At 43.1% G+C, this 17,830-nt stretch overlaps 1 protein-coding gene and 1 long non-coding RNA gene across 11 annotated transcripts in view; one reads left to right on the top strand and one right to left on the bottom strand.

Annotated features, from left to right (window-relative positions):
* The window catches only part of IGSF5 (immunoglobulin superfamily member 5), a 47,042-nt gene that overhangs the window by 10,565 nt on the left and 18,647 nt on the right, over nt 1-17,830 (top strand). For 3 of the 7 annotated variants that reach the window (XM_039520574.1, XM_039520569.1, XM_039520570.1), the window contains 4 exons: nt 3,870-4,190; nt 5,283-5,591; nt 15,937-16,062; nt 16,619-16,643. In XM_039520574.1, coding sequence (XP_039376508.1) covers nt 3,870-4,190; nt 5,283-5,591; nt 15,937-16,062; nt 16,619-16,643 — 781 coding nt within the window. Of the gene's footprint in view, nt 1-2,434; nt 2,596-3,869; nt 4,191-5,282; nt 5,592-15,936; nt 16,063-16,618; nt 16,644-17,830 lie in introns of those variants that run through there. The other 4 variants (XM_039520572.1, XM_039520568.1, XM_039520571.1 and 1 more) reach the window with 3 other exon arrangements.
* The window catches only part of LOC120395828, a 52,500-nt gene continuing 35,787 nt past the window's right edge, over nt 1,118-17,830 (bottom strand). For 2 of the 4 annotated variants that reach the window (XR_005592828.1, XR_005592832.1), the window contains 2 exons: nt 4,019-4,124; nt 1,118-1,392 (listed from right to left, as the gene is read on the bottom strand). This is a non-coding gene — a long non-coding RNA (uncharacterized LOC120395828). Of the gene's footprint in view, nt 1,393-4,018; nt 4,125-15,918; nt 16,050-17,830 lie in introns of those variants that run through there. The other 2 variants (XR_005592834.1, XR_005592833.1) reach the window with 2 other exon arrangements.

The raw sequence follows: 17,830 nt of genomic DNA, 5'->3' as shown, positions 1-17,830 counted from the left end.
GAGTTGCTGAGCAGGAAATAAATTAAAGAGGAGAGTGTATGTGTGCGTGTGAGTGAGAGAGAGAGAGAGAGAGAATGTGTGTACAGGAGGCGGGGGGGAGGGGAGAGAGTATAGCTCTCCCTCCTCTGCTAAAAAGAGGGAGCATTCCCCTTCCTTTCCATCTTTTACCTCTTATATGGCAGATGAAAGGGAGACTCAGCATGTGGGAGCATCTGCAGTGAGTGATAAAAAGAAAAAGGACGTGGCTCTGTGGGAATGCTTTAAAAATACCATAACAGAGATAGAAAAAATGATTAATGAGGAGGACTTGAGAGTAAACACATTTTTCCCACCCCATCCCTTGCTGTAATGTGTTCTGATGTGTTATTTATCAAGGACAAGGAATGTAGTCAGTGGTGGAGGGAGCAGAAGGAGAAATGGGCACTTTCTTCTCAATGCTTTCCAGATGCCAAAGCACCTGTTTGAAAATCTGATCCCCCTCTATGAGAGGAAGAGCAGGTGAGGACAGGAAAATGGTAGTAGGAAGGGATGGTTTTGGGACAAGTGTCTCATTAACTTGTGCACCATTTGCCACTGGCACTGAGTAAGTGTAAACAAAAAAAGCATTTATTTCTGAAGGAACCATAATACCTGTTCCAGTAAGTTTGTGTGACAGAATGGGGAATAACCACTCATAGAACAATTGATATGCACTATGAACACCTTTGGATTACCTTTGCAAAAGTTGGATGGCTGAAAGACAGAGCTGCACCCTTAGGCTTAAGTGAAATATTTTTGTTATGAACTTTCATCAGGACTGATCCTTTAACAAACATCTACTGATATGCCCAAGACAATGCAAAGCTTTACTAACCCACACCTTATCACGCAAAAGCAAATGAATAATATGATTTCATGGAGCATTGTGCATGGTTTAGAGTTTTCTCCAGTGGAGAGTAATAAAGTGGGTCTAGTTGTCAGGGCAAGAATTTTCATCAGTGTATGGGAGAAGCTAGGTGCTGAACTTGTGTTAATAAGAATTGAACATATAACTCCCTGAAAAAAGCAATGAGAATTTAGTTTGAGGTCTCAGTTTTTCTCAATGAACATGTAAGATATTTTTCAGATAGTAAGGTGATGAAATTGGTATTGAAGTGTATTTGCTGAATTAGGGAACACTGTACATTAGAGAGGAATGCTAATTCTGTGGTTAAAGCATTAGTCTTAGACTCAGAGAGCTGGGCTTAGTTCCTGGTTCTTCCACGGACGTCCTTTGTTCCCAATCGGAAAAATAGGGGTAAGAATACCTCCTTTTCTATTTAGGTTGCAGAGTTCATGGCAGGGCTGTTTCTTATGATGTTTCTCCATCGCCTGGCACAATGGAAGCTCATATTGATTTAGGCCTATGTCCTCCTGTAAAATAAATAATAAAAATTAAAAAAACAAAGAGATGAAGTTTCTCTTTGAAACAACAGGTAAATGACAGAAAATTTTTTGGCAGAAGATACAGGAGAAGGCATTTTAGTGTCTAACCAGTCCTTAGACTCAGGATTCCCCTAAGCAATACAATGTGGGTGGGCAGGCAGTGGTACCATCTACATGAGGGGTGGGGAAAATTTTTGGCCCGAGGGCCACATCTGGGTATGGAAATTGTATGATGGGCCATGAATGCTCATGAAACTGGGGGTTGGGGTGCGGGAAGGAGTGAGGGCTTTGGCTGGGGGTGCGAGTTCTGGGGTGGGACTGGGGATGAGGGGTTCAGAGGGCGGGAGGGGGATCAGGGTTGGGGCAGGGGGTTGGGGCACCGGAGGGTAAGGGGTGCAAGCTCTGGGCAGTGCTTACCTCAAGCAGCTCGCGGAAGCAGTGGCATGTCCTCCCTCCGACTCCTATGCGGAGGCACAGCCAGGCAACTCTGTGCACTGCCCCGCCCGCAGGTGCTGCCCCTGCAGCTCCCATTGGCAGTAGTTGCTGGTCAATGGGAGCTGCGGGGGCAATGCGCAAAGCACCCTGGCTGCCCCTAGGCATAGGAGGCAAAGGAGGGACATGCTACTGCTTCCGGGAGCTGCACAGAGCATGGCATGTGAGGAGTGGGGCAAGCCCCTGACACCGCTGCCTGGCTGGAGCTTGAGGGCCAGATTAAAATGTGTGAAGGGCCGGATGCTGCCCCCAGGCCATAGTTTGCTCACCCCTGATCTACTCTCTGTCTTGGGATTTTCTGTCAAGGAAAGGCACCTTTAAGTTATTGTGGGGATAGGTTAAATCAACAGTTCCCCCAGTGGATGTGAACACTCAGAATTCAATATATCAAAATTGTATAGCCCCACGGGACAGAGACAAGTTCTGTCACGTATGTTTGTGAGGTCACAATCACAAGAAAAACCCTGGGTCAGAATGTTTGGTGGCTCAGAGAATTGTTAAGGATACAGAGTTTTTTTCACTTAAGTCAGTGGTTCACATCTGGCAATGGTCAATAATGACCAGAAGTCATGATAATCTTTTGACTGTTGCTATAAATGGAGCATGTAAAGCTGGTTAGGGGTTTCAGTCTGATTCCTAGCTACTGTACCGACATCACACAAGCCACTGCTGTTTTAGTGATGTCATCAGCAGTTGTAGGTTAGGATGCCCTCAGTTAATAAAACATGTTACATGTTTACATATAATTGTGTTTCAGGACTTGAAACAACTGTAAGTTTAAAGCACTCCAGTTCACCTTTAAGATAATGATGCACGCTAAGGATAGCTGCAACTATACAAGGAAAAATTGGCTATTTCTGTTGAAAGGACAGTGCTTTTATAATGTATTTTATGATTTGGATAACTAACCGTAGAAGTGAAGTTTGCATTTGATTTGCTATTCTGTCGCTCATATACAGAGATATTTAGGAGACTGCAATGCAGTGGAAAGGCACAATGCTTTTAATGGAAACCTGTGAAGGCAACAAATCTCTGTAACAGTCTTCCATGAACATAAAAGCAAATCGGTGTGTACAGAATCTTTTCTTTTGATGACTATTTCTACTGTCCTCCTCCTGGAGGGTTGAAGGAAAAGTGTATTTCCCCCCCTAAGGAAATAACAGTTTAAGAATTTGAGGTATAATGTAACTTTTCAAATGATAAATAAGTTAAAATTAACTGAAATCTTGTGCATAGGGACATTTTAACATATATTTAATTCCCCACCCATTAGTCTTCAGAACTGAAACTTCTCCTCCAACAGAAGCCTTAACTCCGCTCTGTTGTGACACCATGAAAGGAAAAAAAAAATCAAATGTGTCTTTAAAAATCAATTTAATCTCATCTGGGATCACAAACACTTAAAATGACTCAGTCATAATCACATTGTTTTTGCATGTTGTCACTACAGAGCAGGGTTCAGGTTGCTGGGTGCCCTAACTGCATTTCCATATGGTAAGTTGTTTAGGTTTCATTTAAGTTTAACTTTAATAATTGTGTATTTCCTAGGTTTATAACACTTGGTTTGGGGATAATACAATATCCTTGCAATGTATTCAACCTTAAAACTACTGATATAAAGTCAAGCTTCCTTATCCTTAACTCCATTTTAACATAGATTTTTTACTGGGAATTATTAAATGATAATGGGGATTTTAAGCTTTCTCCAGGAGGAGGACAGGAGAAATAGTCATTTAAACTGTTATGGTATCACTTATTGTTAGAGATATGTTGCCAATTAGAGGACTCAGTGGTCTTTTCTGATATGTTCTTCAGATGTCAAATACACAAAATATTCACGTGAAAAAGTGCTGTCACTCAGAGCCAAGTATTTTTGTTTTGTTGTCTTATCTTGCTGAATAGTCAAGGTAAGCCAAAGGCACCTCATTGACATTAGTGCTGGTATATTTACAATCTTGTTTTTTTCTTTCCAGGTTTTGGCTTTGGTTATTCTATTATAAATGGCCCAGCTAATGCAACAGTCCTAGCTGGTTCAGAGGCTCGGTTTAACTGTACTGTGTCACAAGGATGGCAAATTATCATTTGGCTTTTAAACGGGAATGCTGTTCTCACGACAACTCACCTTGGAGGAGCTGTTGTAACACTAGATCGCTTCACTCAGCAAAATTATACCAGTGGTGAGACTTTTACCTCAGAGCTGATCATCCACAACGTCCAACAGAGCGATTCTGGTAAAATAGAATGCAGCATCCAACTTGGTATCCCCAACAGCTATGCCTTTCTTTCTGTGCAAGGTGTGTATGCCTTTTCATTTTTGTCACAGAATTTTTATTAAATTGTACTTAACAGAAATCCTGTGGCACAATGCCAAAATTACCAGTCTGTATGTGTACCGACTTTCAATGAATGCCCTATGTCTGCTAGATTTCTCATCTTGAAAGATGGATCAGTAATTTCATGTACAGATTGGCATTCCAAGGTAGACTGAGGCTGCCACTGCAAAAGACTTCAGTTGTGCTCACTTTTTCCTGTAGCAGCTCTTATTCTGTTTTGGGTTGTGTGAAAGTGCCAGAAGCCTGTATCAGTGCTGCCAGCCACCAGTCAAAAACAATCTCTTTTGGCCAGAGTCTTTATGGATTTTTTTTCTCATTTTTGTACATAAAACGTCTTTTGCATTTAAAGTAGAGCTCCTTCCTACTGTCTGACCTAGGAATAGTCAGCCTCCACCCAGTTTGTGTTGGGGTTTAACATACTGTAGTGCAAAAATTTAGCCTGTGAGTCATGAGGTGATATCCTTCATGTGACTGCTGCTGTACACTACAGCGTCCAGGATACAGTAAACCTTTCATGTATATCAGACATCCTCTCTGTAGGCTTCCTCAAGTATCATTATTAAGAAAATGCATCCAATAAAATGGAATCTTCCCTCCATCTACTATGCATTTGTCCAAAAAAGAAGAAGCCTGATGCCCAGAGCATCACCTTTCTATAATCTTTCTGTGATAAACCTGAAGAACATCTTTAAGAGGCAACAGAGAAATAAAATCCTGATGACACATGGTCCTTTAGCTGGTGCAGGAGATATTTCAGTTTGGCCAAAGAGTGACACTTCCAAAGCTTTCATTGAACAAATGGTGGAAAACTAAGTCTAGTTGTAAAGCTGAAATGGACTATAACATGGCCAAGAAGCTGCAATGGCTCCACCTTTATTTCATGTAAACAGCATCCCTATGTTTTACGTCTTCTATTTTATTTTCATTATTTTTTTAACTTGCAAATTTCAAAATATGATTGATTTTTGGTAGCTAAAGATGATTTAAAACTGGCAATAAGACACCAGTGCAGTTAAATATTCTGAAGGAACAAATCATCTTTTCCCCCCACAGTTAATGGATCTTTGTTCATCAAAGATCACAACTCGACAGTAAGAAAGAACGAAACAATTGAAATTGTTTGTGAAGCCTTAGGATGGGCTCCAGCTCCAAACATGACCTGGATGATAAACAACTCTTTTGTAGATAAGTCCAGGTATGTTACTAACCACAGTCAAGGATCTAATGATCTTCACAATGAAGTGAGCACCTTAACTTTGACTCCGCTGGCCAATGAGACGCTGACTTGTTTAGCTTATATAGAGGCACTCCCTAAGCCCCAGAATGCAACTGTAACTCTTATTGTGCAGGAGTCTCTTGCAGGTAAGTGAACATTCTCTATATTATGCCATTTTGTTTTGTTTTGAAAATCTTTTATACCAGTTTAAGCAACATGACACCTGCAAATGTAACAGAATCAAACTCCAGTAAACAGTACAAACGTCACATAGTGTTAAAATCACTCCTGTCCTGAGAATCACTAAATTCTCTCTATTTCAAGCAGCACAAGGGAAGCAGAACTCTCCCTAATGCTCATTAGGACTTCATTGCATACAAAATTGGATTTTCTGCCTTTTGCATGATCTCACCCCATGAATTTAGGCATTGACAAAAATTGATTCAGGCCATGAAATAACAATAGATTTCTATCTGTCAGTCACATAAACATCTTTTGCTATGTCTTGTTTGCGCAGGACTAAATCCTAATGTGAAATCTTGGCTCTACTGAACTCTGAAAGTTTTGCCATTGACTTCAACAGAAGTAGGATCTCACCCCTACACACAACCCAAAGTAAACAGTTGTGCACAACAGAATGCACTCCACAAGGTTACACAGCAGGCATGAAGCTGTTCTGCCATTGCAGTTACAGCCTAGGAACGAGACAGTGCTTGGTACCCACTGTGCTTCCTCCTGCAGGGTGCTGGCTGTTCCATCAGTCATGGATGACTGTAGAACAGTGGCATTCCAGCCGCATGCACTTTCCCAAGCTTCACTCCCACTCAGGAATTGCCATGCTCGATCAGACCAGTGGGCCAACTCGTCCAGTGTCATGTCCCAGATAGTGGCCAGCACCCAAACATATTGCTAAATTCCTGGCCTCACCAGCAACCTGTGGCAATTAATCCCACAGTTTAATATGACCCCGACGCCAGGGGAATCACCAACCAGCTGGATAAGCTGAGCTGCCACCTGCATTGTGCTGCCTGAGTAGCACAAAGCCAGTGGAGCTAGGGGACAGGATCTGGCCCATAAGTGTATATCAGCAAACCTGTTTTTGAGGTAGTGATGAATGGTTTTCTGTTCCAAGTGCTAGCACAATAAGAACAAACCTCAACTGGGGCTAAGCAGCACTTGGTGAAACAGAGGGAGGAGGCATGAAAATGCCATTTTTGGCCCCTCAATCTTGGGAATTACCTGGCCATTTGTCCCCAATGCTGTAAAGCAGAGGAGTTTCAAGGCTGCTGGAACTAACACCACCTGCTCATGGTCTCTAGGAGCTGTTACAAAAGGTGAGATTACTGGGGCACAAGGACACTTTTTTTCATCCTTCCTATGGTGGGAGCTGGAGGGGTGGTGTAGAAGCCCTTATGGTGACTCTGTGCCACCCAGAGTTTCCCCTAGGCAGAGGAGGTCCTTAAATCCATGTTTCTTTTAGTGATTGGGTGAGCGTGGAAAAAAAGGAGCTGAGCTATTGACATCAAGCTGACAGCTCTTTGACTGAGTTGGCACCCTTCGGAGTGTTACGTGATATGTGACTCATTCCGTGTTCTGAAATGGGTGGCACTGCCATGATGTATAAAAGGCATTCAGATACTACAATGATGGGTGTGGTATAAAAACATAGATAGATAGATAAGCAGACAGACTGGCTGGGCCTTTTACTTTAAGTGTGAGCCGTTGTTAGCAAGTTTCTCAGGACCATCTGCTTTGTAATGCAATTGAAAAAGGCCATTTTACTAGTTTTAATAAGACTTCCTCTAAGTTAAATTGCTTCTAATTACTGACTAAACAAAAGATATCTGTCCTGAGGACTTAATAAAATGATTAAATTCCCCAGCCTACTCATTCTACAGCTATTGAGGCATCCACCCACAGTTTCCATAGTTACATGCTGTACATTAGAAAAGGAGAAAAACAGATGTCACAGACACAATTAGTACATAATTAGCGATCATATAGGACCATCATGCATTCCTCTTTGGGAAAATGATTATGCAGTAACAGACACTCAAGATTTCTCAGCATAGGCATAGTTTGACGTCTATATTTGGAGGGGTGGCTCCAGTCAAGCCAATGGGACCGCACGTGGGGGTGAGAGCGGGCAAACTCTGTGTCTGCTCACAGGGGCACCATTTTGGATTTGGGGGGGTCCGCAACTTTTACCACGATTCCAGGGACTGCTTAGGCAACTGAAAACTCTAATGTTTTTGCAGATAATTTAGAAATATCTGACAGGAGCACTGTATCGAATTCCTATATCAAGAAAGAAAATTAAATAAATATTAGACCCATTCAGCTCTAATACTAACATGTTCTGACATCTTGTGGCAAGTTGCTTATGGGACACTGGTTAGGTTTAAAATGGTAATGTATATTCCTACTCAGATACCTTTACTAAAGTCAGAAGAGATCATCGTGATAATCTAGTCTGATCTCCTGCACATTGCAGGCCACAGAACCTCACTCACCCACTCCTGTAATAGACCCCTAACCTCTGGCTGAGTTACTGAAGTCCTCAAATCATGGTTTAAAGACTTCCAGTTACAGAGAATTCACCATTTACACTAGTTTATTCATAATTGCACACGATATTCCAGATGAGGTCATTTGATCCTTTATTTCACTTGTAACATCTGAAAGGAGAGATGGCCAAAGTAAGGCTTGCTAGTTGAATTTCCTAGTGTTTTATTTAATGGCCGAGGCAAGGCATCACATAATGTTACATTGCGCCTGGCCCACAAGGACTTAACTAATCTGTCAGTTAGGCTATGTCCACACTAGAGGCCTTACAGTGGCACAGCTGTACCGATACAGCTGTGGTGCTGTAAGATCTCTTGTGTAGCCGCTCTATGCTGATGGAAGAGAGCTCTTCTGTTGACACAATTCAACCACCCCTAACAAGCGGTGGTGGCTATGTTGGCAGGAGAAGCTCTCCCACCGACATAGTGCTGTGCTCAGTGTGGTGTTTTTTTCACACCCCTGAACGACATAAGTTTTGCCAATCTAAGTGGTAGTCAAGTATCAGGGGGTAGCCGTGTTAGTCTGTATCCACAAAAACCACAAGGAGTCCGATGGCACCTTAAAGACTAACAGATTTATTTGGGCATAAGCTTTCATGGGTAAAAACCTCACTTCATCAGATCTGAAGAAGTGGGGTTTTTTACCCATGAAAGCTTATGCCCAAATAAATCTGTTAGTCTTTAAGGTGCCACCGGATTCCTTGTTGTATAAGTGGTAGTGTAGACATTAGAGAGACTAAGGTGAGGGCTTCCTCATGCATAATTTAGCAAAATACTATAGTTCTCCTGGGGCTGCAGTCCCTGGGACAAGCAGAAAGATCAAACAGGGAAGAGATTCATTAAACTGCCAAACTGGGAAAAGCAGATGATAACGATGACAGGAGTTGAGATAGGGAGGGGGATGGAAAGGAAAACTGGGACGTCTGTGGCTGTTTATTTTTCACACTGATTTATATGGAAGTGTTAAACCATACCAGCAGCAGCTGCTCCAGTTCCTTACAGGCACATTCCTGTTCTCCATAACATACTGAACTATGAGGGACAATGTGGTACAATGCCATCTTGCAGACACCGCAGATAACTAGTAGGAAGTAGGCTAGGCTAGACACAGTCAGAGGGTATGTCTTCACAGTAGCTGGGAGGGAGGTCTAATTTGCAGCACGGGTAGACAAACACCTAAAAATAGCAATGTGGCCCTAGCCGCTTGAGTACATATCCAAGGGATCAGGCGGGACTGTACTCGGGTGGCTAGCCCAAGCAGCTGCGTGTGCCACTGTGGCCACACTGCTAATTTTAGTGTACTAGCATGAGTAGAGCTAGTGCATGTACATCTACCCCCACTGGGATTTACCCGCTGCTGGGTAGACATACCCATAGAGTTCTCTGAGCCAGACACTGGATGCAGTCTCATCCATTACATTGTTGACGTAACAGCTTTTTACTGAAACCTAAGACTCCCTGCTTCTTCAAGAATACTACAGTCAGTCTGTTCTCATCCATGTTATAAAAAGAAAATCTGCTGTGTTTTAAGCCTGGTCTACACTAGGCGTTTAAACCGGTTTTAGGAGCGTAAAACCGATTTAACGCCACACCCGTCCACACTGAGAGGCCCTTTATATCGGTATAAAGGGCTCTTTAAACCGGTTTCTGTACTCCTCCCTAACGAGAGGAGTATCGCTAGTATTGGAATTACCATATCGGATTAGGGTTAGTGTGGCCGCAGATCGACGGTATTGGCCTCCGGGCGGTATCCCACAGTGCACCACTGACCGCTCTGGACAGCAATCTGAACTCGGATGCAGTGGCCAGGTAGACAGGAAAAGCCCCACGAACTTTTGAATATTTCCTGTTTGCCTAGCGTGGAGCTCAGATCAGCATGTGTGGCAATGCAGTTAAAAATCAAAATAAAGAAAGAGCTCCCGCATGGACCATGCGGATGTGATCGCTGTAAGGGCAGGCAAATCTGTTCTATCAGCGCTCCGTTACAGAAGATGAAATTCAAAATCATTTTTAAAAAATCTCCAGACAGACGCCATAGCAGGGGCTCAGCGCACTGCTGCGTGACAAACGTAATGGAAGGCCAAAGAATCAAATGGTCGCTCATGGACTGGAGGACTCAAGCTATCCCACAGTTCCTGCAGTCTCCGAAAAGTATTTGCATTCTTGGCTGAGCTCCAAATGCTTCTAGGGTCAAACACAGTGTCCGCGGTGGGTCAGGGCATAGCTCGGCAATTTACGCACCCCCCCACGCACCCCCAGAAGTGAAAGGGAAAACAATCCTCTCTTGACTCTTTAGCATGTCACCCTATCTTTACTGAATGCTGCAGATAGACCCGATGCTGCAGCACTCAACACCAATATCCTTGCTCCCCCCCGCCATGGGTGGCTGATGGTACAAAATGACTGGTATCTGTTCTCGTCATCAGCCTATTGGCATATGGGGCAGTGCAAAAGGACTGGTAACCATGCTGACTAGCATCAGTTAGGTCAATCAAGGGTGCCTGGCCCTAATTTTTCCTGGTAGATGGTGCAGTATGGCTGATAACCATCGTCATCATAGCAACAGGGGGCTGAGCTCTGTCAGCCCCCACCCTTCATGTGTAAAAAAAAGATTCAATTGCCCCTGGACTAGCAGAGGGATGCTGGGCTCCTCTGCTCCACACTCCTTACTGTCCTGTCTGGACTATCATAGCAGCTGGAGGCTGCCTTCCACTCATTTCTCACTAACAAGTCAGTGTGTCTTATTCCTGCATTCTTTATTACTTCATCACACAAGTGGGGGGACAATGCTACAGTAGCCCAGAAAGGCTGGGGGAAGAACGGAATCAACAGGTGGGGTTGTTGCAGGCGCACCCCCTGTGAATAGCATACAGCTCATAATTTCTGCAGGATCTGACACAGAGCAGCTGCGCTCTCTGATACAGTGGTTCTCTAGTACACTTGCCCATATTCTAGCCAGGACTGATTCTATTTTTAGATACCAAAAAGGAGGGATTGACTCTGGGAGTCATTCCCAATTTTTGCGCCCTGGCTAAGAGCTGCCTGGCACTTAAGAGCAGCAAATGGTGTAAAACGACTGGTAGCCATGCTCATCTTTTTACCAATTTATGGATTGGTAGATGGTACAATATGGCTGATAACCATCTCTGCTGTCATGCAAAAGCAAAAGCATGCTGCTGTGTAGCGCTGCTGAATCGCCTCTGTCAGCGGCATCTAGTACACATACGGTGACAGTCACAAAAGGCAAAACAGGCTCCATGATTGCCATGCTATGGCATCTGCCAGGGCAATCCAGGGAAAAAAGGCGCGAAATGCTTGTCTGCCGTTGCTTTCCCAGAGGAAGGAGTGACTGACGACATTTACCCAGAACCACCCGCGACAATGATTTTTGCCCCATCAGGCACTGGGATCTCAACCCGGAAATTCCAAGGGGCGGGGGAGGCTGCAGGAACTATGGGATAGCTACGGAATAGCTACCCACAGTGCAACGCTCCAGAAGTCGATGCTAGCCTCGGACCGTGGACGCACACCACCGATTTAATGTGTTTAGTGTGGCCGCGCGCACTCGATTTTATACAATCTGTTTTACAAAACCGGTTTATGCAAATTCGGAATAGTCCCATAGTGTAGACGTACCCTTACACACAACAATCTCGTTTCCCCCTCTGCTAGATCTTGTAATGGATTCTAGTGATACACAGTAGGAAGTACCTTTCCTGCTAGTTCCCTTTCAATCCTGAAAGATGGCTGTGCTCCACTGCAGTGAAAATTCCACACAAATCTCATCTCAAACAGAAGATTTGTGTATAAAAAAAAATGAAGGAAGATGATTCCTTAAGCAATGCACTTTTTTAGGTTTATTGAAATATCTGAAAATTATCCTGGGCACTTTGCTTGCAAGACTTGTTTTAAGCATGTAAAGTTTCCTGACATCAATGTGCAGGCTTTTTGTAGCCCTTGATCTCAACAGAGTGACAGTGCATGGGACTGGTTAAAGTATGCACGCTGAAGGAGTTCCCACAGTATGGAAATAACTTAGAACTATGTGAAAGATGCTATTAGAGAATATGCTGACAGGAGACTTATTAGACTTATATTAACCTGAGGTTACAGAGTATGGATAAAGTAAGGGAAAAAATTAAGGACACTTTTAGAACTACAAGTATATGATTATTATGCAGTGCAGGTTTCTTGTGCTTAGCTTTTCCTATCAATTAATATTGAATTTCTAATGATAATTAGAGTCCTCTGCTTTTAAATCAACATAGTTCTTGGGAATCACAAGTGTTAAAAACACTCCTCCTGAACAGAGTGATCATTTTGAGTGACAAGTACATTGGAAAAGAGCTGGTACAGAGCACAGGAGCAGTGCCATTGGCACCTTCCTGCTTCTACATTCCAATGCTGGCAAGTCTTAGTGATCCATGTATGTCAACGCTCAAGGGCAGGCACTGAACGAAAACCTTCCCTTGCTCCCTCTTTCTGCTCTGTGCTGCCTGAAAAGCAGACTATTCCTGAATTCGACCTGAGCAGCCATCTGACTTTGGCAAATGAATAGGCCATCAAGGCTCAAAGGCTGGTTAAATGAAAATCACAAGAACAAATGAAGCTGATATAAGAACTATTCCTCAAATCTTAGCATCCCAGTTGCTGTATTTACCAAGAAATGTGAAACTAATGAGAGTGTAGTGTTTGCCAAAGTATAACATTGCAGCTAATAAACAGAAATCTTAGGTTTCAGAGTAGCAGCCATGTTAGTCTGTATCCGCAAAAAGAACAGTAGTACTTGTGGCACCTTAAAGACTAACAAATTTATTTTAGCATGAGCTTTCGTGAGCTGCAGCTGAGATCTGTTTCTAGGACTCATTAAAAAATATTGACTAACACACCTCTATTTATCTGTATGCTGCTTGTATCTAACCTTGATATGACTTAGCACAACACATTATTTTCTGCATGTACCTTATCACAAATCTGTATTAAAGTTAACTGAGAAAGGTATTACAAGAAGCTAAATATAAAAACAAGATCTTAAAATAAGACTACTCACAATAACTGATATTTGGTAGCAATAACTTACTAAAAACATAATTAAACATACAGGCAAGATTAACATTTATTTCATATTTTAACTACCTTAAAATCTCCACAACATTTTGTATGGCATAAAATAAAATAAAATAAAAAAATAAAATGCAGAATTATGCTGTAGATTTATTTCTTCCGTGCAAAAAAAATCACAAAACACTTCATAATTGATTTATAAATATTAATTATGAGGCTGCAGATTATAATATACTGGTAACCTCAGAAGTTATGGCAAGGCAGAACAAAAGCTATACAAGGACAATCTTAGGAAGAATGATTGAAGACAGAGACATGGAAAATTAAGGGCTTGATTCTGCTTCCCTGAATGTAAAATGGGAGTTTGCCACTTATCTAAATGGCAGCAGGATCTGGATGATTAGTTTTCTCAGAGAGTGCGTTTAGAGCCCTAGACCAGAAAGAAGGATGAAACTTGTTGTGATGAGATTTGAAGGAGGACAGGATTCAGAAAGATGCACAGAGAAGGAAGCTGTTCCAGAAGTTGAGCACAGAATGGGAGAAGGATTGGTTGCTCAAAAAAACTGGGCTGAAGGGGGAAAAAAATTTGCTGTTTGAGGTGTGTAAGGAATGAAGTGAACAGAAACTATTGGGGGGGAATTAGATGTGTTGTGTGTGGCCAGAGGAGGAGGATGGATGCATTCATACACAGGATTTCCATTACTCTCATGGAATTAATGTTCACACACATAAGGGCAAAATATCCTCTTAGGAGAGAGAATTAATAATGACCATTGAAATGGAGACAATACATTCTTGAAGTGCTCTAGATGGATAAGGATATTAAAGTTGGAATCCAGGAACATTTTGGGTAGTAGTTTATAATTAGATCCAGGAGCAGCCCCTCAATGCTTAATTTGGTTAATTTGCATGATCAATTTATGTGCTGATAGTTCATAAGGATTAGAGAAGAGACTAAACTGAATAATTTGTGAACCATTCAATCTTTGGAGTGTTCAGAATTCAAATTCAAGTCCAAATATTGGGGCTGGGCTATTATGCTGTAATGGGCCAATCCAAAACTCCAGAAGAACATCTGCAAACTTTGGTGAGTCTGAAACCTGTATCCAAATTTTGCCATTCAGGCCCATCTTCAATTAGGAACACTAAAAAGGACATGACACAAACAAATCCAGTGCAACCGAGGCAGTATTGTCAAGTCTGTACAAACCTTGTGCTTTTGGGTTGGATTTGAAGTCTGTTTTTAATATAGCTACAAGGACTATATTTTGGACTGCTTTTGGAGCCAGCCTTAGCTTTTGGGCTGGGGCTGCTCACTGCAGTTAGGAAGATCAAAGATTGGTCCAGTTAGTAAAGAGCACCACAGATATTGGATAAGCCTGATGGACAGGGCCATATTACCATCAGAAGAAGTGTCTATTGCAGGGGCGGGCAAACTTTTTGGCCTGAAGGCCACATCGGATTTCGGAAATTGTATGGAGGGCTGGTTAGGGGAGGGGATAGTGTCCCGTCCCCCACCCCCTATCCACCCCCCGGGGTCTCCTGCCCCATCCAACCCCCCCTGTTCCTTGGCAACCCCCCAGGACCCCTGCCCCATCCCTCCCCCCTGCTCCCCTGTCCCCTGACCGCCCCTGGAACCCCTGCCCCTGACTTCCCCCTGCTGCCCCATCCAACCCCGCCGCTCAATCCTGACTGCCCCCCCGGGACCTCTGCCCCATCCAACCCCCCTGTTCCCCACCCTCTGAGTGCCCTCATCCCTATCCACACCCCGCCCCTGACCACCACCCCCCGAACTCCCCTGCCCTCTATCCAACCCCACTGCTCCCTGCCCCCTTACCGCGCTGCCTGGAGCACCAGTGGCTGGCAGCGTTACAGCCGTGCCGCCTGGCTGGAGCCAGCCACAAAGCACCGGGGCAGGCCCTGGCCCTGCAGCTGCGCTGTCCCAGGAGCTCACAGCCCCGCCGCCCAGAGCATTGCACCAGTGGTGGACTGAGCTGAGGCTGCAGGGGAGGGGGAACAGCAGGGATAGGGGCTGGGGGCGAGCGTCCTGGGGCAGGAGCTCAGAGGCTGGGCAGGAAGGTCCCACAGGCCGGATGTGGCCCGTGGGCCGTAGTTTGCCCACCTCTGGTCTATTGTATGTTGACAACTTGTTAAAGGGTAAAAGCTCTCAATTTAATGTTGATTATTTTGAGGGATATATGGTGAGCACCTTTTGTTTGTGGCAACCAGAAACAGGGATACATTGAATGATTTTGAAATCACCCGATTTAGCATTATAGGTAAAAAAAAAATAAAAAATTGAATCATAGTTATGTGAAAACACCATAAATGCATATTGTACATCACTATGCAATATTATATGTTATAATCTAGGATGCAGCAATGTGTTAAGGTTAGCAATCTCAAACTCAATAGATGTGTTGTTAACATGCTTGTCCTTTGCAGTGGACAACAGAGGGTTTTTTGAATTATGCACAATGAGTGTGATCTAATACCTGTTGAAGCCAATGGAAAGACTCCCATTTGCTTTCAGTGAGGTTTAGATTGGGCTCAGAATGTCTACAAAATACATTTAAATGGGAAGAATGAAGAAAATTAGCAGCCTAGATTTGTCAGAAATATAACTAGCAGATAAAATAGAATAATTGTAACAAAGAATTATTGTGATCAAGGTATTTTGTGGTACTGGGTATCATCAATATAGGGTGAAGTCATTTTGAACACAAATGAGAAACACAATCCATCTCTTGTTTTAAATAATCAACAAGTAATTTAATAATGCTTCCAGAAAGTTGGTCACGCGCTTCAGAAAAAGAAAGGTCGCAGCTCTGCTAGTATAATGCTTCTTCATTTCATTTAATAGAAAATGGTAACCAAGAAGACAGCACGCGGACACGGACTATTATACTTGCAGTCACACTGTCAGTTGGTTTTCTTCTTCTGATCATTATTATTTTTATAATAATATACTGCTGCCTAAAAAACAAAGGTAAATGGATTTTTGCTACTGGCTCTGCATTTTTTAAACCTTAAATTAGATTTAATCTATTACTGTTTCAGTTAAAGCACAGTGCACAGTTTGGTAAGGATTGTTCAGGGCAGAGAGGTGATTCTGATAACCAGTGGCTTGTAGATACTACAAATAGTTGCCTGCTGACTTCTTCCAATAGAACTTGTTTCCAGTGGCACTGGTGGCTCGTTAGTATTTCCGTCAGTAGTAAAAAGGAAGGGTAAGATTTTCAAAAGTGGCTAAATGACATAGAATACAAATCGCATTGAAAGTCAGTGTACATCTACACCTAGCTTTGTACAGCTATACAGTGTACACCAGCTACAAATGCATTCAGTAAATTCTTTCCTAGCATTAATTTTCCACGTAAGTAAGTGCACCAGGCTGTTCTGTGACTGCAGATGGGAGGGGAGGGGGGCTATGAGATAATTTTTGTATTAAAATACAGTCTGAACTGTGAGAAAGTGGGAGAACCTCAGCAGCAAGCCTTATTTTATTTTGCTGTATTTTAAAAACATTTCTTCCTGTCTTTCAGAGTCCACCTATCAAAAGGAGTTGAGGTAAGTTGAATACCCTGGATTTCCCCCTCTGCTATGCCCCTTGGATGTTTCTGCGGCACCATAAAAGAGCCATTAGAGCCCCAGATCTGTCCAGGAGAGAACGGTGCAAGGCAGCTTTACACTGCCCCCTATAAGGCCCCTATCGCAAGCTTAGGCCTGAGGGGTGTGCCAGGAGAGGTGCGGGAGGGCCACAGCTGGTAGCACTGTGGGAATTCTGGGCAGTGCTGTCACCCACAGGCTGCCCTTCTACATTATTCTGGGGCCTCACTGGCTCCCCTCAGCAGCCCAGAACCCTAAGGAAGCAAAAGTGGCTCAAAGCCACCAGCATCACCCTCCCCTACCCCGGGATGTGAGTTCTTAGGCTACACTGCAAGCTACAGGTGTGATTCCCTGCTTGTGGACACATACTGGCTCTAGCGAGTATAAATAGCAGCATACCGGGGTTGCATGGGCAGCAGCAGCCGCTTAGCTGTCTTGAGTACAAACCTGCCCAATCCTCGTGGGTATGTACTTGGCACGGCTAAGCCATACCTCGGTGCTGCTGTGGCTATGCTATTATTTATGCTCGTGCCAGTTCTCATCAAGTTAGTGTGAGCTATATGGGAATTATACCCCTTGTTTGCAGGGCAGACATAGCCTTAGAGGTACAGCCCAAAATCTCATTCCACTTTTAGTTTTCTTCCCAAAATGATTATACAATCAAGTCTACATAATTGGAAGTTATAACAGATACTGTGAATCACTATCTTTAAAAAAAATACCACCACCCCCGTCAGAAAATTGCCCATTACACTCATTGGAGTGAACTAGCAACACCATATTACTGAAAACTGTAACTGATGTTCCCATAAAACTTCTTTTGAAAATGATCAAAATGATTTAATTATTGAGTTGCAGATTCAGCAATATACCTAAGCATGTGCTTAATTTATAAGCATGTGAGCAGTCCCAATAAAGCCAATGAGAATACTCAGGTACCCAAAAATTAAGCATATGCTCAAGTTCTTTACTGAATATGGGTTTAGATTTGATCCTATACTTCTAGATATTCCTATTTTGCACCAGATTTCCTCCAGCCTCACACTTAGCATTTGCAACAAATTCCACAGGAGGTCACTGTGCACCAAAATAGCTCTCTCTTCCAAGTTTCAGTCAAGATTACTGTAGATTTACAACTTGCACAGAGC

This window comes from Mauremys reevesii, linkage group 1 (assembly GCF_016161935.1).
Source record: "Mauremys reevesii isolate NIE-2019 linkage group 1, ASM1616193v1, whole genome shotgun sequence".
NCBI classification, from domain to species: domain Eukaryota; kingdom Metazoa; phylum Chordata; order Testudines; family Geoemydidae; genus Mauremys; species Mauremys reevesii.
The sequence above is the reverse complement of the archived record's forward strand: the minus strand, read 5'-3'. Positions and strand labels throughout refer to the sequence as shown.